General features: G+C 25.8%; 1 protein-coding gene across 14 annotated transcripts in view; it reads right to left on the reverse strand.

Annotated features, from left to right (window-relative positions):
• Positions 1 to 23,793, reverse strand: part of LOC141538583 (uncharacterized) — a 71,366-nt gene that overhangs the window by 10,710 nt on the left and 36,863 nt on the right. For 10 of the 14 annotated variants that reach the window (XM_074260152.1, XM_074260153.1, XM_074260156.1 and 7 more), the window contains exons 3-4: positions 18,430 to 18,456; positions 4,357 to 4,450 (exon numbers count right to left, since the gene is read on the reverse strand). In XM_074260152.1, coding sequence (XP_074116253.1) covers positions 4,357 to 4,450; positions 18,430 to 18,456 — 121 coding nt within the window. The remainder of the gene's footprint in view (positions 1 to 4,356; positions 4,451 to 18,429; positions 18,457 to 23,793) is intronic. The other 4 variants (XM_074260157.1, XM_074260158.1, XM_074260159.1 and 1 more) reach the window with 1 other exon arrangement.

Consider the following 23,793-nt stretch of genomic DNA (forward strand, 5'->3'; position numbering starts at 1 on the left):
CGATGAATATCTCGTAACGGCTTCACTTAATCAAAAAATCATAAGAGACCATTTTTGTAGAGCAGTAAATTTCCTACAAAATCATGAGTTCCGCAATCCGAAATAATTTTTTTCATCGACTTATAAAATTCATAATAAAAACGAATATTTTCCTTAAAATAGCCAAACTTCAACTATGAATATCTTTTAATCGGTTGAGTTTTTGAAAAAGTCATAAGAGACCTTTTTTGTAAAGCATTCAATTTCTCACAAAATCTATGCCACGGAATATTTTTCCAAGCAGTTGGAAGCGAGATATAAATTTTTTTATCTGATTATTCGAAAAAAATAGAAACCCGCAAAGCGGAGGACCTTCCCGTTATAATTAAGAGCTTATACTTGGAGAGAATTCTTTTTAGGTGTCTACGAACCTATTTTTCAGAGTATAAAGTCAAAAATAAATTATTCGATTTTTTTGACCCACCCTAATGAATATGTATATTTTTTTTTTTTTATAGAAAATCGCTTTTTTAATTTTAGATATTAAATTCATTCTTTTAAATTTAAGCGGGAATTTTTCAAACTTGGGTTTTTTTGTTGGGAGTAATTGAGATGGGGAATTTTTGGTATAATTGATACTCTGATTAAGAAATGATAAGATAAATTTTAGTTCTTATAAAAAAAGATTTATTTTTGGATTATCTTTTTTCTGTAATAATATCTTTGAATTCCAAATTTTTATTCTTAATTTTACTTCTATTTAATCTATTGATTATTGAAAATTGATAAGTATCTTAATTATCAAAGATAAGTTAATTAAAGTAAATTATTTATGTGTAATTAATTGAAGGCTAAAGTACAAAATCGAAAAAAAATTTTTTATCTACAAAAAAAAAAAATTAATTTGATCCAAAAAAATTACTTTATTGGGTAAAAACTATTTTTTTAATAAAAAATTTTGAAATTGAAACCAACAATAAGCTAATAAACGAATTAGAAACATAAGTTACTAAAAATAATCTTACAATTATTAAATAAGAAGTGTCCTAACTTGTATTAATCTTTTATATAACTAATAATTATTGATTATCGTCCCACAAATAACTTTACTAGAATTACATAACTGTAGATCAGCATGAACAACTAACGTTGGTTTTAATAATAAGAATTATAATAATAATATTAAATGAACGATAAAATAATAAGTAATAGTTGGGATAGTTGTCTGAGCAGTTTGTCAAGTGGGTTTTACAAATAAATTTACGGTAAATTCTACTGAACTGAGGAGTAATAACCGGATGCTTAGACCTAATGTAATCTGCATAAACATAACATACTGAAAACTTTGCATTATAATTCTGCAAAAATTAAAATTTAAATTTAAAACAAAAATAAATCAATCTGCAATTGTAATTTGTAAGAATTAAAATATAAATTATCCGCTTGCATTATTGTAACAATAAAATCAAGAATATCCAATCGTTAATCTTTAATCCTTAATCCTTAGTCCATAAATAAAATATAAGTTTTGTTATTAAAATAACTTTTAATTACATTTATTAAATTATATTTTTATCATACGATAAATAATAACATAATATATAAACAAAGCTATTACACGCACACCGGGTGTAGGGCATTTGCCTGATTTGATTAATATCGACAACCCTCCTACGACGTATAAACAAAAAGTGCGTAGAATAAATGATATACGCTAATTTTTGTCATTATTTTTTTTTTAAATTTAGCGAAATGAAAACAAGAAACGCTTATCCTCCAAAGAATCAAATCAATTAAATTCAATAACTAAGTATTCATTTTACGGAATTTTTTATTTGAAATCACCTCAATTTATATTGCATAATTAGAAAAATTAATTATGATTATCGGGTGTGTATACATTTACATGTATATGTTTTCTCAGCATCAGGACTTACTTGTTCAAGTGATCACACTCTTATCGATACGAGCATACACTTATCTATATATATATACATATTCATATATAAAACGCGAGTTGTGTTTTTCAAGCATTTATTTTTATATTGTTTAGATGAACGTTAAAAGGTAAACAATTTCGTGTATGTACGTCATGTTACGTCAATGGGAATATTATTTCAACAAGCTTTTATTTTACTTTTCTAATTTTATTCAAATTTTTTTCGTCGATTAATCAAATATCAGATACTTCATTGCCGAATTGCTTTAAATAACAAATTAAAATACATCGATCATTGGAGATTTATCAATTAAGGAAGTATCTTCCGGTGATTTAAATTTATTGTTATTGCTTTTACTATCATACATAATTTGGATAATATGATTTTACCCGAAAAAATTTTAATTATTTCAATTTGAATCAGAAATATATATTTTTTTTTATGGATAGTTTATTTATTTGCTTTCATAGAGTTTATTGCAAGTTTAAATGCTATTTCAGAGACATTAAATTTTAGATTTAGAGAGTTAATAAATTAAACTTGTTTGTGTTTATAATTGAAGTGTTGATTTTTTTTTTTAATAATTTATTCGATTTGAATAATCAGTTGATTGAATTTTACAGTTTTTTTTTTTTTTCAATTTTGGTAAAAAAAATTCGCTAAAATTAAAAAAAATGTAAGCAAAAAATCACGAATAAATTTAACTCTGCAAATTAAATTTACAAATGTAATAAATACTCAATTTTTTTCCTGTCTGTCGAACATCGAATGCTTTCTAAATCATAAATATATTATTTACTTTTTCTTGAAAACAAAAACAAGAAAAAAATTTTTGTACTAGCTTTCAGAGATTTTTGAGATTAATTTCAATTAACCAGCCGTAAACTCTAAAAATAAAAGTATTTATTTTAATTACAAGCAAATTTTGGCATTTTCAAAAAATATTGACCCAAAAAAATCGCAAGTAATAAAAATTTGTATTTATAATTTAGCTGCATCGACGAAAAGATATAAATCTCTGACGCAAAAGCAAGCAACCAGAGATGTTGATAAATTACAATTATGGCACACGTGGGTCTAAAAAAATAACACCCAAGATAGTGACACGTGTCTATTTTTATCATGTTTTGTCGTTAAAATTTTCTTTTCTTCCATAAATAAATAAATTGTTTTCTTTATTTTCACTACTAAACAATTAAAAATATCAGATGATATGAGTCTTATATTATCAGTCAGAAATAAAAATATTGTTTTGTCCAAGTGCGATGATAATTTTTCAGGTTTCGTGTTATTTTTAGTTACGAAACTTGTTCTGTCGATTATTTACATTTCCTTATATTAGTAACATTATTTAAAATGTTTGTAAATAGTTTGTTGTATCAAGTGTATTAGCCAACAGCTCGTATATCGTGTCCGTATAAATATTTTGTAGGTTTTTTTGTTCGTAAGGAATATTATTAAAAATCTCAATCTAATGATTATTGATAATGATTTATATTTAATTCATTGACGCTTAAGATTACTCATTCTTTACAAATTTACTTAGCGAACAAACACTTTGTGGACTAAGCAATCACTTCATTATTTTTTAGATTAAGTATTTTTCTGGATTAATTACTCATTATTTTGCGATATTAAATTTCTATGTGAGAAAGTGTGTGAAAGCTTAGAGATTACTTCCTCGTAGAATCAAGAGTTTTTATTTTTTTTTCTTGTTTACGTTTTTTTTTCTTCAATTTTTGTTCGGCGTGATTAACCAAGTGCTTTATTTTGACTGGGAATTTCCTTCGAAATTTAATCAAAACAGTTTTATAGTTCAAGTTTTTTTGATATTCAAGAATTCATTTTTTTTTTATAAATATTTTCTCTGTATAATTATTATTTTCGATAAATTTTTTAGCTTCATGGTTAGCGAGTTGTTTTTCGAGAAAAAATAACAAAATTATAATTGTAAAAGATAAAAACAAAAATATATTTTATTTTATGGCAAATTTACAATGATAATAATTAAACTTTGTAAAAATAATTCATTCAATTAATTTTAAAGCTTAGATTTAAGCTTTAAAATAGGTAGATTTAAAAAAAATTTTTTTTGATTGTTCTTTTAGAATAAAATGTGTAATTGTTAAGAAAAAATTAAAAATATCATTTTTATGAATTTAATTATTCCAAACTGTGAAGCTAAAAAATTATTAAAATTTTTAAGCCATTGAAATTATTAAAAATATACTTTCAATCAAAAATTATATTAAATTTAGATAAAAAAAAATTTTTATAAAATTTTGAAAAAAAATTAATCAGTTGTAACATCTTCTGTTCATAAAATTTTAAATTAAATTTTTTATTACAAGATATGATTCGTAAGATAAAAAAATAAATGTCAAAAAAACTTGATCGATTAATTGATAATTAAATAAATGGAAAACATTAAAATTACCTTATAGTAACTGCAATGAGAATAATAATAACACCAACCAGCGCAGTCGCAATCATGAGACCTCCTATTGTATACAAAAGGTCCAAAGGAGGTTCTGCAAAAATAAAATTATGATTTATTATATTATTTATAATAAAAATAAAAATAAATCAATATATAAACAAGACTGAATATTTACTTTGTAAGAAATTTATTATGCGTAAATCAAGTTAATTATGTAAAAATACCGGAGCCGTGTCTCGAACTCTCGATTTATAATTCGCGGACTCAGAAAGTTCACCGAAAGGAAGCGAAGCTATTTAGCCATTTTAATTACTGTAATTATGAGTAACTATTTTTCCAAATTTCTTCATTATGTTCTTGAGAATTTTTATACAATCTAATATGTATATATGCTTACGTTTATACTCCGCAGGTTTTTTACCGATCTTGAGTTACGGATGCAAGGTCGCGGCCTCAAAACCAGACGGAGAATTTTTTTTACTATAAATTTATTTTAATAAAAAATTTTGTTTTAATTAAAAATTTTGAAGGTAGAAAGTATCAATGCGCTTTTTTATTATTTATATCGAAAGTTAATGGAAAGTACAACCAGACTAGCACAACTTGAATCGGGTTGTGCTCGTTTTGTTCTTAATTAAATTAATTATTGAATTTATCGAGTTGTTTACTATTATGAGTATGCAATGATTAATTATAATTGTTATACACTAATTATTTTTTTCAGAATCATCATTTCTTGAAGAACATAAATCACAGGCTATTTTTAACAATATCTTTTATTTTATCTTAACTTTCTTGAAATTTACTATCAGTATTGTTGTGTGTGTGTGTGTGTGTGTGTGTGTGTGTGTGTGTGTGTGTGTGTGTGTGTGTGTGTGTGTGTGTGTGTGTGTGTGTGTGTGTGCTTTGGATTATTGTAAGATAAATAATTAATCGATGAAATCAATAAAAGAAATTATGAATCGACATCAGCTTTATATTATCATCCTTTTGTAACATATAGTATCGTGGGAATTTTCATTGATATCGAGGATTATATGAAACGTTTCCTCGAAGCGGTCGGAAATATATTATAGATGTACATGTGTGGATGCGTAATAATACGAGAAGTCAATAATCAGCATCGTCACCGATTAAAGTTGAAAAATAAATCTTACTCAGATTTATCTCTTATCTCTTTTCAAAAATTCTATTTCCGTTTTAGCTATTTTTTTTTACAGAAAAATTACTATCGTAATGTATCACATGTAATTGTTATCAGTGATCTAATCAACATCCTGTGTGATACAATGATAATAATTCATAGATTAATATATGTAAACTTTTTTTTCGCTGAAAAAAATTTTAGTTTATTATTTGTGACTATACTGAAAAAAAAAAAAAAAAAAAAAAAAAAAAATTGGATGCTATAAAAATTTTTACGTTTTATGAATTCTAACAAATTTTCTCTTCAGCAAAAGTCCAGGTAAAACCAACTGCTGCCAACAGAAGAAATTAAAATGCATTAAGAAAAAACTTCCGTCCAAAACTTAACAGAATTTTTTCAGTTTTCAAAACTTGTTTTGTATTTTAAATATATGAAATTTGACTTTTAAATATTTTTGAGACGGATATAAATCTTTCGTGTCACTAAATCCCTTGTAAATTAAAAAAAAAAAAAAAAAAAAAAAAGTAAGATAGTAAAATGCAAATACTTCTTAATGGAACAGAAAGATTACTAAAAGTGTTTTAAAATTAAAGTCTAGGTGTACAAATGGAAAACTAATGAGTAAACATTTAAAATGTAATTACATATTTAGTGCTTATTATTCGACTAAAATTTAGACTGTCCAAAGTACAAGTATTTTTAAAATCTATAGTCACATCACGAAGTGTAGTTGAGAATTCTGAAGAAAATCTACAGGTATTAGCGTCTAAACCCTCAGTACATATTTTCAAGCTAATTTTGGGACCCAAGCATCCTCTCCCTTATTTTTACAATGGACGAAAGTGAGGAGAGAAAATATATGATTTAGGAAAAAAAGATTTTTCAGAGGTTGACTGCTAGTCCTGGTATTATGGGAAGGAAATATAAAAATAGTTCCCAGACCTGGAACTAAATCTTTGCAGACGTGTACCTTTATCTAAATTTTATTTTTCAAAAATGTATTTTTTTCGTTATTATTATTATTATTATTATTATTATTATTATAGTTCTGTAGTATTTATTTGACGAGTCATTTTTCGTTAGTTTGAAAATGTTATAAATGCAATAGAAAAAAAAATGAATAGATTTTATGTTTTTTATTGACAATAAATTTTTTATGTTAACTTTCTTGAAGAAATTTTTCATGACTGTATGTTGTTAATTACTGTTATTTTCCTTAAAAACAATTAACCTAAATAATAATTTCAAAAATATGTAATCTAACGATCCCCAGAAAAACTTCCTCCCTCTAGTATGCAAATAAACAATTTTTTCCATCTCCGAAAATGTACCATCCGCATAAAAAGCTTCCATCCGCGAACAGTAAATCACCAGTACAGTAATCTGCATAAACTTTATAGAGGTATATTCTCAAGTACGCTATAAAATAGCTGCCTGAAAATAAAACATTTCCGCGTACATCAACCCTGATACTAAACCAAGCGATCAGGCATATGGCAACAAAACTGAGCATACATACACAAAATGTAACAACAAGCCACATTATTTTATACTATATTATATACATAGAACATTAGATATTTATGCATACATGCATAAACACATAACATATACGTTACTTTTGCCCGATAAATTTATATATAATCCACCCTTCTCATAATAATAACAACCGGCTAAATCCCAAAAAAACATACATCTTTTTCTCCTCTTCTAATATTCCTTCAACATCAATACTTACTACACTGTACTTTAATTTACTATATTTTACTACAGACTGTACTACACTTACACAAACAGTGTTTATTTATATTCTCTTAAACTGAATAGACCTAACACTCGTTAATTATCTGTACATTAAATAAAATAAAACTAAATTAAATCATCTCGTTTAAATGTATGAGTAAAATACGTCCTTATGTATATTTACATGCATGTATGAAATATGTCAAAGAAGGAAGGTTTCGTTTAATTTCAAGGATTTTCCGTCAAATTTTCCGTGTATAGTTATTAGCATTTACAATAAAATAGATAATTTTATATTTGTTTTTAAATCATGTCCTCGATATGTTAATTTTACATTCATTTATTTTCTGTACCAATGTTTATATACATTTCAATTTTAAATTTATATATATGAAACAGAAATCCTGTTGTGAAATTTCTCCTTGTGTTTGTCTATATCATCAATTGTCGAAGCCTCGTTTTACTTCCGCAAGTATTTTAATGAATGTATAGATATATAAATACTTGTGATGTAAAAAGTAGAAAAAAAAAAAAACATACATCATTACAGACGGACGAGAAAGAACGGAAAAAAATACGGTATAAGATCGATACTATTGAAATTTACTCCATTGCCAATTGAACTATGTGTGAGAATAGACGAGATTCTCAAATGAACCTTGGTAAATTCCATTTCTGCTGCATGATTTTTACACGTGTGCAACTATTCCATCAGCTGTAGAGCATGTACTGGTGCAATCGTTAATCATTGTTCTTTGCGGTATAATATGTATGACAAAAAATTTTGTTTATTTTATTCAGTCGTCCATGAAATATTATTTGTTATTTCTCAATATTTTTGGATGTCTTAGAAGGCCATGTTTGTAAACACCCGGCTTATGAAAGGTTAATTATTATTGATAATGATAATATGCATAAAGATGCCGTGCACGTGTTTCACGATGACACTTTAATGCCGATTTTGTGCCAAAGTATCTTCATGCGGACTAGTTGAATTTTTGGCGCCAATGCTTAGGTAAAATTCTATTTTATGTCAACCCGGAATTCGATACATATTCATATTTGGTTTGTCTTCTCATAGAAGTTTTGGTTTTGATCCTCGATAAGATGAAAACTTATATGAAATATTTTTAAGTGTATCATAAATGAAGATCATATTTATTTTTTTATATATTGGATATATCTGTTCTGACAAACTAATAGTTTGAATAAATCATTTATCCTTTATCAATTTTTACACTGATAAAAAATTTATGTTGACTCAAGAGATATTTTCTTGATCTAAGAATTTATTTTGGAAGTCAAATGATTATTTTGCTTTAAGAATTTTTTGTCTTGATTTAGATTTTCTTGGCTTAAGAGCTATATTATCTTCAATCGATCATTTACTTTTTCAACCAAAATAATATTTTCGTTTAAAAAACTTAAAATAATTCATCAAAGTATATTTCAAAAACTAAATAGTCTTTAATTGTTATACCGAAAAAAAAATTATTTCTTGGAAATAAGTAAATTAATGACTCAAAAAAAAGCCATTCTTAACACAAGTCGGTAACATCTTGAATAAATGTTATCGCCTATCTTGAACCAAAAGACAAAAATTCATGAAAGAAATATATCTATATCTAGTTTCAAAAGTTCAAATTTTGAAGAAAAAATGTTTCTTAAATCAAAATTGTTTTTCTATCAGTGTAAACAATTTCCAAGTTATTTTCCAATAGAAAAAAAAATTGTCTCATGAATTTGAAATTTTGAAACAAATATGTAATAAATTGAAAGTTGACCCAAGTTAACCGGTAGAAAAGTACAATAGACCAAAATAAAGCAGGCGGCCATTGCACCTGTGAATCAATATCTAAAAAAAAGTTCCCACTATATTAATAAAAATGAATATATACCGCTACACCGTGTAATCATATCACCCAACATGTACTTATTGATGCACCCATCTGAATTTAAATTCATATTTGTATTTGTATACAAATGTATAAATATATGAACCAGTCGGTGATTATCCAAAGATATTCCAGGCATTGGATTTTATTTATAATTCTAAAACGCAGGACATCGTCTCTTTAATATCATCCGCACTTAAATTATTATTACTTATTACTTTAACAAGTTCATTGCTACCGGACGAATTAAGTATTATATATTTTTAGTTTATACACTGATAGAAAAACAATCTTGAAACTAGATATAGATATATTTCCCTGATAGCCAGCGCTTTCTCAGTAAGTGTTGACTTCCAGCAGTTACGGTTAATTTATACATCAAGTTGGCGATAATTCTTCTCTCAACAACAGTTGTAAGCAAATTGACGGAAATCTACGGCCGCAACTTGAATACAAGTTAACAATCAAACTTGTAGTTAAATTTCCTTTCAACTTGACTACAATTTGAAGGAAATACTTGTACAGCAAGTTTTGACGTCTATTTGCAGAGTAAGTTATAGGTAACTAATAGGTAATCGCTCGCTTTGCCAACTCTTTCCGTCAAGTTTGCTTCAAATTGCGGACGTAGATTGACAGTAAGTTATAGGTAAGGTGGCTATCAGGGTTCTTTCAAGAATTTTTGTATCTTGGTTCAAGATAGGCGATAACATTGATTCAAGATGTTACCGACTTGTGTTAAGAATGGCTTTTTTTTGAGTCATTAATTTACTCATTTCCAAGAAATAATTTTTTTTTCAGTATAACAATTAAAGACTATTTAGTTTTTGAAATATACTTTGATGAATTATTTTAAGTTTTTTAAACGAAAATATTATTTTGGTTGAAAAAGTAAATGATCGATTGAAGATAATATAGCTCTTAAGCCAAGAAAATCTAAATCAAGACAAGAAATTCTTAAAGCAAAATAATTATTTGTCTTCCAAAATAAATTCTTAGATCAAGAAAATATCTTTTGAGTCAACATAAATTTTCTATCAGTGTAAACATATTTTAGTTTGAACTAAAAAAAAATTAATTGATTTAAAAAAAATATGGTGTTCACAATTTGAATTTTGCTTCGAGCTATTCAATTCAAATTAATTCACAAATCGAATCATTATAAAATAAAACAAAGAGGATTAAGAGGAAACTTTTCTCAGTCCCCAATTTGACAAAGCTTTTTACAATTTTTAAAGAAGATGTAAATTAATCCAAAAATTTCATTGAAGATATTACCGGCTTGTTTCAAAAATCCCATATGTAAATAATTACCAAAAATGTTTATTAAAATAATTAATAACTCTTTAAATTAAAGAAAAGAAAAAAAAACATGATTTTAAAGACTTCGATCATTTTGAGTCAAGAATTTATTTTTTCTTTAGTTGTATTTTCTTCAAAAATTCATCTTTGAATCAAGATAATTTTCGGTCAATCTATTAAATCAAACCTGAGCATTGACGTCAAAAAGCGCTTTCGCATCATAAGTTCAAAATAGACCGTCGTAGTTTCTCAATAATTTTATTTTTCCGTAATCTAGATCTAGATTTCAATTTCGATCTCTTAAGCAACCATCACGACTTAAACTGAAACAGAAACTCCAGTAATGCAACATTATTCGAGTTCAATCCTTACCATACTCGTTTTAGCCAGAAATAAATTCGCTAGCAGAAAATAAGACAAAACGAGGACTAACTAAAACTAAACCAATAAAGTCGGATGTATTTGAATAATAAGATCGTTACTTTGTTCTTTAGTCATTCCTCGAAACTGAGTTGAAGCCTTGAGTCACCGTCCCCGGCATTAGCAACTGTACTACGAATCTTTAAGTATTGTTATATTAACTTTTAAGAGTAAAATTAGACGGATTATTTTTATGTACTTCGTTTGTTATTTATTTTCCCGCGTGCAATGACCGTCAAAATAACTAATCCGTTGTCTGATGCTATGCTGTCGTTTTTCATTTTTTTTAGACCGGTGTATTCTAAAGTAACCCTTTTATTTCGTCTCTTCTATCAGTATATGAATATGCTTGGGCTTTAACGCACAAAAGAGTATAAAAAATTATATAACTCGATTTATAGAGGGTCGTTGCCTCGAGAAAAAACTGGTTTTTAAACAATTAATTATATAAAATATTTTTAGAAATAAATAATACCGAAACTATTTTTTTTTTCTTGTATTGTCGTGTAGTTCAAACACCCGAACTTTTAATTCTATGAAGGATATTTCTTCCAACTTTGTTAACAAAGAACTGTCAAACATCCCCGGCTTAAACAAAATGATAAATTTTTCTACAGAAAAAATATATTTAACATAAAAAGAAAAATTCATATTTATTTTCATATATGTTAGATATATTCGTTCATAAATGGAAAAAGTATAAATTATTAAAACCTAATGAAGCTTTTCAAGCGTAAAAATAAAAGTAATTACACGCTTTTTTATTAGCTTCACCTGTATGTTTGTATGTTTGTTTGTAACCGACTCCTTTAGGCGCGATTTTGACCCACTTTAAACGGCCAGATTTCGTTCAAACTTTGTAGATTTATCGAGGACCGATGACAATACACTAATTTGATAAAATTATTCCATTTTTCAATTTGCAAAATAAGATTTTTGTTAATTTATATAATTTTCATCTATAGTCAATAAGGCAGAAATTTTAATTTCTAACCAATATCTTTAGCCGATTTATCTAATATTAATAAATTTTCGAACACCAAAGAGAATTTTTTTAATTCAACAAAGCATACAATAGTTTAAAAAAACTCAAAAAAAAAAGTTTTTATAAATAAACAAAACTAAAAAGTAAAAAATAAATAATATTTTTAAAAACTAAAAACACGCTTTTTATAGAAAACCGAACTAAAAAAATAGAAAATAAGTTTTAATAAATTTAAATTAAGAATAGTGTTAAAAATTTCAATAAATGTAATTAATAATAGTGTAAATAAAAAAAAAATATTTTATTCTAAAAAAAGCTTAAGGTGCTTTTTAAGATATTATAAAAATGATAATCATTCTACTCACGTATGTCAATAGAATATTTTTATGTCTATTGACACATGCACCTCACGCTTTTTTTAAAATAAAATACATTTTTTTTTATTTACATTATTATTAATTTATACTTATTGAAATTTTTAACACTATTCTTAATTTAAATTTATTAAAACTTTTTTTTTTAATTTTTTAGTTCGGTTTTCTATAAATAAGCGTGTTTTTTAGTTTTTTTAAACTATTATTTTTTTTTACCTGTAAAATTAACCACTAACATTCAGATGTAAAAAAAACAATAATTTAAAAACCAATTTTGTATTTATAGCCGATAACTTTTAAAATGAAACAAAGTGTAAAATTATCATAAAAGGTTACGTTTTCCTTATAATATATTTTTCCTCAATAAATATCATAATGTTAAAGCAATATTAACGACGCAGGGAGGCTGCATCATTAAGTTCAGGTTCACTTAACCCCTTTATGTGCCCGAGATCAACGGCGACCTCGGAATTTAATGACTGCGTCTGTATTATAAGTTATATCGCATGACTTGACGTTAACATTTAACACTAAACAGTACTCTGTTACTGTAATATATTTAATATCACCGCATTTAAATATCATTTGGTCTCTCAATAAGATCAATTAATTTAATTAATACAGAAAAATGTAACAACTTTGAAACGTAAAAAAAATTTTTGAACCAGTTCAAGAATCGAACCCTGTTCTAATTTCTCGACTAGTGCTCTTATTTTTAACTATTTTTTCAAATTTATATTCTATTTTTTTTTTTAAATTAACTTTTCAACTTTTTTCTTGTTTTAACATTTATTATTATTTATAACAGTAAACTTGTGATTCCAAATTAAGAAGAAGCATCCGCAGAATGGAAAGAAGAAGCAGTAAGTTTAAGAACCAGCTTTGAGAGCCAGGAGAGTAAAAAGCAAGAGCAAGTACTCTAAGGATGAGAAAACTTGTATTTTTCCCTTTCATTTTATTGCATCTTTTATCTTTATCTGGATCCTCATTTTCGTCCTCTTTTTGCTTTCTCTTCCTCTCGCTCTCATCTTGCTACTCTTCATCTTCAATATAGTTTATATATACTATTATCATTATTATCATCATTACTTTTTGTTATCTTTTCCTTATTCCCAAGGCGCTATTTATAAACCGCGTCGATGTACTGACCGCAATGCTACTGGATTATCTCGACTAAAATAGATAGACCATTGAAGATAAAATAATATCTCGATTTAAATATCTCATCATCCGAGTTTATTGGAGTAATGCAAGACGATTATTGAATCGTCATACGAATAAAGTCCACCTGCTAATTTTTATTCCTAGAATTGGTATTATTGTAAATAAAACATTTCATAAATAATTTTTTTATTCATAGGTACACTTTTAGATTACTTTTTAGTAATTATTATTTTGCACTTGACTTGTTTTAATATGATAACTAGTTTTACAATTGCTTAATATGTTTATCTGTTGTTATTTAAATATTTAAAAATAATTTATTGCTTTAAATACAATTTACAATACATTAATTTTATTTTAAAAAATATATTATGAAACGAAAATGAAAACAAATGATGGGAAAAAATTTTAGTTAATAAATTTTTAGGAAAAAAAATTAATAATATTTAAAGGACTTTTGAATTGTCATAATTATTTACTTTGAGTTCAATCACACTGCAGAAAAACTTGTTCCTACTATGACCCTCACTGTGCTAGGGTATTCCACTACGTCATAAATAAGACAACGCCATCTCTGGATTTACTTTTGAATTTATTTATACTACTTGTTCATTAACGGTCCAGAAAAATATATGACAAAAATTACACTCAAATAAATTGAAATTTTATTCTTTTAATTGACAAAACACACAATTAAATAATTGAATAAAACATATTCAATAAATGAAATAAAAATATTTTAACCAAACACTTATTATTATTTTCCACGCAATCTAAATAATTAACCTCAATTGAATACAATAAAATATTTAAAAAAACAAAAAGTAAGACAATTAATTCTATTTTAACAAAAAAAAAAAAAAAAAAAGTAACTAAATAAATTCAATAGAATTAATTAACCATTTCGGTCACTTCCTTTTCTCGAATAAAATTCAAATTAATAAATTAACTAAAAAATAAAATTTTTGCAAATTGATACGACCTTGCGCCGTATATGTCTTATGTTTCAGTGTGACGCACCAAATAATACGCATACATGTTTATTTATTTCCGCGTACTCTGCGTCACAATAAAACGGTTATCGTTAAAAAAATGAACCGTATCATTAATCACAACAAGGAGTCAGGTGAGATAAAAATCGGTTTAGTTTTAATTAAATATTTGGAGATTTGATAAGCAAACAACCTCTGCTCATATATAAACAGCATCTAATTTTATACCAGAGAAAATAGGTATTCTATTTGACTGGCAAACAAATCGTTCAATGATCTTTTTGATCAATAAAATTAAAATCGCTGATATATGATTTAAATTCCGATCTCTTGACAACGCTGGCTAAAGGCTAACCGGTTCAATGGTTCTACTTATTTTGTGGCGCAATATCGTACTAACTTATACGATACCCTATATTGTATGATACCATACCACATTTTCTTTTACACATCAAGGCGATAATTTATTTATGAATTAAAAATTAAATATTATTATTATTATTATTTAATACAAAAATGAAAATTTTTAAATCGTTGAAAAAATTTTTCGCGTAAAATATGTCAAAAGGTGAAGCGGATGACTCAGAAATTAAAATTCTGGTTCAATAAAAGAAAATGTTAATCACAATCTTTGTTATCATTATCACTACCAATAGCAGCAATTATTCCTTAAGGTTAACGTCTCTTTTTTTTATTGAAATTTTTTCTATCTTAAAGGACGGTTTTTTCATTATTATTGTTACTATATTATAAGCTTTTATTAATACGTCGCGTCATTCTGCTTTAATGAAAGGTAAAGGACACTTTGAGTGAACTTGAGGTAAATGTTGCATGCGACAGGAAATCAATCTGGTTATTTTTATTTTTAAATTGTTTATATACGAAGAGAGTTTTCTTAAAACGCGTTTTTAATAAGGCATGACGTTTTTTTTTAATTACCATTAAATATTAAAAAATCCATGAAAATTATTCGTCAAAATTCGAGTTTCTATTTTTCAGAAAATTGTTGAGTTATAATTAAAAATTTTTTTTTCAGTCAAAAAACTTCTTTTGAAGACAAAAAATTAATGATGAAACTTTCTTTCGCTTAGAATTTTTTTTTTATTATTTTTAATTTTAAATAGTCCGCCGGAAAAAATTGAGATTTTTCAGCTTCTTCATCAGGTTTTTTTTTTTTTTTTTTAAATTAACTTTTAGCTAAAAATAAATTTTTATCAATCAAATATAAAAAAATTCATCCGTGTTGGAGCGGTAGCGATAAATAAAAAAATAAAGACCGTCAATATTGTAAATCTTAATGGTACTTATTTTTGAGTCCCACATAACGAGTGTCATTGAACAAGGACACAGTTGCGCTACCGGATGCAGGCGTATTATTATAAAAAAATTAATAATTGACACTGAACTTGAGAAACTAATTAAAACAATTAATATGAACTTGATAAAGAAATGACGTTCATTTTTCACAGATGTAAAGATATTTTCCGTTGCAATACGGCATAGAGATGAAAAATAAAAAATAAAAAATACAATATATATATAAGACTATATTGTTATTTGTTATCACTATCAACCAATTATTTTTCCAAAGAATAAATGTCATTGAAGCTTAAATATCGCGTGACGCAAAAGTTACGACATTTTATTATTTATTATTTACCAATACGTATAATAAATTTATTGAAAATCGATCAAGGAAATCGAGTGGTTAATTCATTTTGACAACCATTATGTCATTAGTTAATTGACCTTTCATTGACGACATATTCCGCGGAGGATGAAGGTGTTCAATAGATGTTTTGCTATTAAATCATTAATGTTATAGCTATAAGTATCGAAAAGTCCATTGGAGCGCGGCTAACTCGCGAATGTCTCATCGGGTGATAAAAATTTCCGCCACGTAAATAATTACGTCACTACAGAGATCAGTTGTGACGTATGGCTGCTCTACTTTTTTGATTAAAAAAATTACATCAACTGTATTTTTAACAAAATTATTTTTTTTTTGTAATAACTTTTTGCGCGACTTTCAAATCGTGACAATTTATTTATATATATTTCTCTCTTCATCTTTAATATTTTTTCAAGATTTAAAAATTTCTCTTGGTTATAAATTGTTAATAAAAATTAATAAAAAAATTTTGAGATTTAAATTATCATTGAAAATAAAAAAATTAATACTTAAAATTTTTGTGGAATAAATTTTGAATTTTTTTGCTAATTATCGATTAATTAAATAAAAAAATAAATCAAATATATGATTACAAATTTCTGCTTTTAATTTGAAAGTTTTTTTAGACGCCAATCAGTCTAGTTCGGGTGTGAGGGTGTGATTTGTAGACGCCTCACAGCTTAAAACTAAAAATAAACAAAAAAATCTAAAATAAACGACCGTCAGCTATTGTAGAAATTACGAGATACTTTTACAGCTTTTGAAAAAAAAAAAAAAAAAAAAAAATTGTTATAGACAAAGACTTTGTTTAATTCACGTCTAAATGAGGAAACGTACACGTATCTTGATGGACAAAAATAAATGAGGAGTCTAAAGTCTCCAATGACCTCTTAAATCTCGACTAATGTTAAACTCTCATATTCACTGATTCAATATAATACAGCATATCCAACATCTATATACAATATTATATATACATATATCTACATTCATATTCATTATATGTAAAAGACATGACAGCAAACTTGTTCATCAACGGCCAAGAAAAGATCACATTTTACAGCGTCATGTCTGGCGATATCAACATAATACTGTGCTACTATTATATTTTATTTAACTTTTCTCAAAATTATAAAAATTTTCTAATATAACAATTGGTAAATTTTTAAAAGCTCTCATGAAATAATTTTTCTCGACAATTTAATTTTCTGTAAAAAGAATTCTTGCCAATTTTATCCTATTACATTTATTATACCAAAAATTAACTGATAAAATTTGAGAAAAATTTCTTATAATAATTTTTATACCGAAAAAATTTTTGATAATATGCATAATATTGAATATATAGATAAATATGACTTTAGTTTATGTAATAATATTTATAATTGGGCCGACCTCGATAAAAAAGTGTGTCGCACTTAGATTTTATCTCAAGTACAATCATAGAAGGAAAGGATTGTGTATATAAATATATATATGCTAATAAAGAGTTGTAAGTCAATAGACAAAGAGAAATTTTTAAATTTAGGTTAACTAAACTCTTATTAATTCTTATTCCACTTTATTACACTCGTTTAGCGATCATATATTACATTTGGTTGCATCATGAAAATCATTGAGTTGAAAAAGTTAAGTAATCGATATTTAAATTAATTGAATAAAAACTAAACGGCTTTTATTATAAGTTCAAATAGAAAAATAATAATAATACAAATAAAATTAAAACAGTCGTTGAGATGTTTAACTCAAGGCTGGCTAATTTATTTGAGGTTTTGCCTTCCCTTGTGTGTAATATTGCATTATTTATAGTTATTATAGTGAATCTGATATGATATGACGCTCAGCTGAGATGCGAAGCTTAGCATGGAATTTACGCAACAGATCAAGAGATTATTCAATAAATTTATTTCGTTTAGTTAGCGGGACTCTTATTAGATGTGGGTTATAGGTTATCAATTAACGCACGTGTCAATGTCAGTTGTATGCGGTAATGTGCAATTTTTATGTACATCAATCACGAGGCTTAATTATACAATTATTCATTTTTTTATAATTGATGGATTTAGAGAAAAAAATTTTTAATAATTTTATTTCTGTATTATTCATTGAAATACTAATTTTAAAAAAATTTATAAGCAGTTCTTGTGAAAGTTTTAGGAATTTTATTAATTAAAAAAAAAAGTTCATAGCCGAGGATCGAACTCCGGACATGTTTTTTTATTTCTTTTACTTAAAATTCATGTTTTTTACTGAAAAAACTTCTTAAAAAAATTTTTTTGCAGAAATTTTTCACGTAAAATCAATAAATTTGAAATATATGAAATTTGATGATAAAAAAAAATAATTTATTTCTTAAAAAAAAAAAAAAAAAAAACTCACCAAGATGCGATGATGATTGAGGGGAATCTGTAACAGTGTTAAAAAAATCCTAACTTTAATAAAACATAAAAGAAAACAAAATAATAGGTATTAACAGTGAAATAAAACCCAAAGCAAAATAAAATCCATTGCGCATATAAATATAATAGCCTTAAGTTATAAAGCACAAGTTCAAGGAAAAACTATATTATGTGATCGATCGTGTTATTGTATCTATATTCAGACACCGCACACTTTTTGTAAACTTTATTTATAGCGAGACGAATAAATTATTTATTCGTAAAGAGTCAACTGTCCGGGAAAAACGGATTAGGTCTGGCCGTATATAAAAATATCTAATCAGATCTTTAAATTGTCTCTATCTGACGAGATCTGGCAAGATGTAACTCAAAAAATAATCTGATTAGACCTGACCAGATTTGGTCAGATCTTTAAATTATCTCTATCTGGCAAGACATGGCCAAAACTTAAACAAAATTTATTAAGGAATAAAAAGTAATGAATATATTTCTCAATAAATAAATGGTAAGAATTAAAGACCCATTGTTATTCAGCCTTTAGCATTTACTACAATAAATGTATAACTACATAATCAGATCTGATCGAATCTGATGCTGTTGACAGCTCCGATATAGTTATATCTGGCCAGATCTGATGATCTTTTCATGTCTAATGTATTTTTCAACTCAGATATAGTTATATCTGGTTAGGTCTAAACTTTTTTTCCCGGGTGTTACTATTTATGTCGATCAATAATCACACTTACAAGTAATAATAATCAGTAGATTAATATTAGCATTATTACAAGTAAAAGCCAGACATCAGAGTTCTAGAAACCATTAAGCTAAATGTGTATTTTCATACTTATTTATAAATAAACAATAAAAGCAATTTATTAATTAAATGAAATTTAATTTAGAAAAATTAGTTCGTGCGTCACAAGGGCTTGCACGTTGACTTGTAAATGCTAATGACTATTTTTGAATTCGACCTACATTGAGTTTATATTTGAATAAGACGTACGACGTACATCAACCATTAACTTCTATTAAATGTAATAATATTTGTTTACTTGTTTATTAATAGAAGATAAATTAGTATTGATAAGGAAGTAAGTAAATTTGGTCAGCGAAAATTTTAAAAATTGATTAAGATCTTGCTAATATTAATATCATTTTTTTTTTAATTTGCAAGGTCTAATTTATTAATAAGTTATAAAAGCTCGAAACGTTTATGTTGTTCTATTTTAGTAAGTAGAAAAGAGTAGATAAAAATAATTTAGTTAAAGTTATAAATAATTATTGGAGGTCTTAAGATTTATGTGATTTGAATGTGGCCTCTCAAAGTCATCAAGAATAATGACGCAAGTTACTGATCAGTAATATCCAATTGACTTGTTTATTTCTTTAATATTTATATTCTGTCTAATACTGGATCTACTGGAATTATTTGTTATCTAATGTTTGTTTTATGTATTTAATATCATAATCATCGACTTGTTAAAAAAAAAAAATAATAATAATAAACTGCGGCCTTTTTCGTTAGAATTAAAGAGCAAGCGCACGACGCGAAATTTGAATTTCTAGTATGAAATTTATGATAACGGATAATAAATTATATTTCATACATATATAAGTATCAAACGGAGGAAAACAATATTGCTATAGTTTTTTTAAATTTAATTATCAAAATTAAATTTTAGATTTTATCAATTATTGGCACGCGATGCAATTTAAAATTTTGTGTTGATGAATAATTAATTTGAATAATATTATTAGCGTTTTTTTAATTAAGATAATTGCGTTACGATTTATGTAGAGCATTGAAAATTACCACATACGAAGACGTTGGGAAATGTTTACCAGTTTTCGCGAGATGATAATGGACACACCGTCGACTTGAGTTTATAACTTGTTAACACTGAAAAAATACTTTATCGTGACCTGCGCTATCATACTTGGAATTATTTTATGTTTCATTAACTTATGTGAACATGGAATTTTTATTTTATTATCTATATTAATAATAGTTTTTTAAGCTGATAATGCAGTTGTTGAAAATTATTTTAAAATTATTTTTTGACTTTTTAAAAGTTTTATTTTAAGAATCGTCCCGGAAAAATTTATATCAAGTTTGAATGAAAAAACAATTTTTATTGAATTAAGAATCAAAATTTTTTATTAAAAAAAATGCCTACAAAGATAATCATTTCTATTTGAAGTAAAAATAAAAGCCGAGAGCTTTTATCTTTAATTAAAACAAAATTTCTTGGTAAAAAAAAATTTTTACTCTTAAAAATGATTTTATTTTTATTTTGGAATATATTTTCTTAATTAAAACTTATATTTCCTTGTAGCCTTGCAATAAATATTCTCTTTCTCAAGAATCGATTATTCAAATTGACCATCTAAAAATAATAATCCGCAGTCATTAAATAAAAAATATTATTATACATAGTCAGTAAAAGAGAAAAAAAAATCAACCAACGACGCCATTATTCCGCATAAAATAAATAATAGCAACAATGACGTATACGGAAAATTAGTCAACTTGGATTTGTCATCGCTCATCGCTCTGGAATAAAGTGGTCAATTAACGAGTTGAATCGGATTATCCCGCTTTACATACCTATTTAAAATGCACAGTTGAAATTATACTTTCAATTCATTACTCATCTTCATATTTGTTCGGCTAATCGAATTCGTTGAATAAAATAATTTAATTAACGAATTATTTAGAACAGAGCGATTTTGTCCGTTCTAGAAATCAATTAGTCGTTAATTTTTAGAAAAAATATTATTTTGTAAATAGTAATAATTTTGAATTTGTAAACTTAAAAATATTATTATTATTAGTATAAGATACATTTTATCGGTTAAGAAGCAATTATTGAGCTACACGTTAGTGCACGTGTCTTGTATTTATCTAGTCGTGACTTAAACTTGTATTAATGTCGATAATGCAATCAACTGCTGACGTATTCCCTTTATGTACATATTCGAGCGTGTACATTATATAGATACATACATGTTGTCAATAAATATAAAACTTTAACCATCTCTGATTAAAAAAAAGAATTCAAACCGATTGACAATGTTAATTTTCCATAAGATAAAGAATTCAAAAGTATTTAAAGTATTCAGAAGTATTGGAAAGAATTCAAATTTCGTTATTTCCAATACTTTTTAATTCATTTTTTTAATCAGGGATATTATGTTTTACCGAACAATTACATAGTTAATAATAACGATCCGCGTGAACAAAATTTAATAGATTTTACTATCAAAATTTTTTGTAGCTGATTAAATAAATACACATATGACATATGACTTATTGTAATTGAAATATGTATAAATGTATGTTTTTTTTTTTTTTTTTTTCTTTAAATTTGTTTGTTACTGAAAAATTTTTCTCTATTTAATTTAATCGGTGATTATTTTTCACAATATCGTATTATTCACGTATCATATGTAATAATACTCGGTAAGTTGATAGAAACTATAATCACGTATTTATGTTGACGTAAGAGCATGATATGCTCGTGGTAAAACATGTTACAAGGTGTAATTAAACAGTGGAAGGTTAATGTTTTATTTCTATTATTAATATTATTATTATTTTTATTTTGTTAAAATCAATTAGAGTATAGTAATAAAAAAAATATAATTTTTATGACGTTGATATAGTTATAAAAAAAGTTTTTAAACTTTTTGGTGATAATTCATTTGTTCTGTTGTAATTTGTAATGACATTTTTGCTTTTAAATTTGAAGAGAAAAATTTCAGATTTCACATCAGAATTTTTAGACAATTTTTGGCTAAAAGTTTTGAATTAATTTGCGTCTCATAATTATTAAAATATGATTTTTGGAAGGAAATACATTAAAAATTTATCATTTTTAAAAGCCAGGATTTTTTTTCGGAAAAAAATTTTTCAATAAATTTTATATAAAATATGCGAGCAGATTTTAAATAAATACTTTTGGTTAAAAAAAAAAAAAAAAAAAAAAATTAAAAAGAAAATTTTATCTATTGTTAAAAATGTTAATTAAAAAGATAATAAAGATATTGAATTTACGAATGTCATTAAAGCCCTTAATTTAATTTTAAAATTTTAAGACATCTAGTTTTGTAGACTTGTTCAATTTTAACTTCTCCAAAATTATAAAAAATTCATGGAAGCTTTGCTGTTATTATTTTTTCTACCACATTTATTTCATTTGACAGCTAGTGACTTTTTAAGCCAGTGAAACGCATAAGCCATATGGATTCAATCGAGTGAGTTGTCAAAATTGCTCTACAAACAAGAAAATTTCATCATCTGTTCAAAATCGTATTTTTAGACTTGAAAATTGAGGAGCAGTCAACAATCTTATTTTCTTAATTTTGTTTTTAATTTTTCTCCAGTTTTTAAAATTGAGAATTTTTTCAAAAGTTCTATTCTTCAAGTCAACGAGTCATTGCAACTTTCTGGATAAAAAATTGTAGCGACGCAATAAACAAAAAAAAAAAGCAATAAATTGATGAAACAAATGAAACATTCGAGAAATAAATTTTTCAGATTGACCACTCGATTTGTTGCTCGGTCAAGGTTTATGGTCGATCGAGTTCAGCCTTCTCCATTGAACTTGGCCAAAAAGTTGAAAAGTACAATTGAAAGAAGAATAATAATAATGACAGTGAAAAATCCTAAGTTTTATCATGAACATGAAAATCAATGATAAAAAAAATCAGATTTGCTTTTTTTTAACGTTTTTTCCTGACCGCTAATGTTGAGTTTCAATGCCGCTGTAGAAAAACGTGATAAAAAAATGCATCGTGGCGCTGACACGTTACATACTATTTTGATTGTGTGTATAAATATTGTTAAAAGCTTAACTATGAGAACTAACACTGGCAAGTCGGGTGATAAAAAAACACACGCAGTGATCACGTTAATTCAATTATTCACGAAATGCCCGCTTAAATAGTATATAATGGTTATAATAATGAAAATAAAAAATTAATGTTAAACTTAGATCAATATTAATGATAGTAATTTTACGTGATCAAATTATCATCTTTTCAAGAGTTCCGGGTATCTACTTCTTCTTAATATTTCGATTTAGAGTGATGTCATTAAAACGAAGAGAATATTCAACGACGACAAATATCTACGACATTGACATTGTCGGCGTCATTGCAAACAGAATAATGAAATTTGTTTTGGATAAATACCAAAAGTATTTAAATCTTTGATTTATAACTGATTTCTATGGTTTATATTTGTGTGCTTTTTTTTTTGTTTGATGTTTAAAATTTTTTCAACAACAATAAAGAGAAAATTGAGAAAATTCCGGTCGGAAAATTAAAAAAAAACTCATTT

This window comes from Cotesia typhae, unplaced genomic scaffold (genome assembly GCF_013202065.1).
Source record: "Cotesia typhae breed Kobodo isofemale line unplaced genomic scaffold, CoteBio_Ctyphae contig_22, whole genome shotgun sequence".
Taxonomy (NCBI): domain Eukaryota; kingdom Metazoa; phylum Arthropoda; class Insecta; order Hymenoptera; family Braconidae; genus Cotesia; species Cotesia typhae.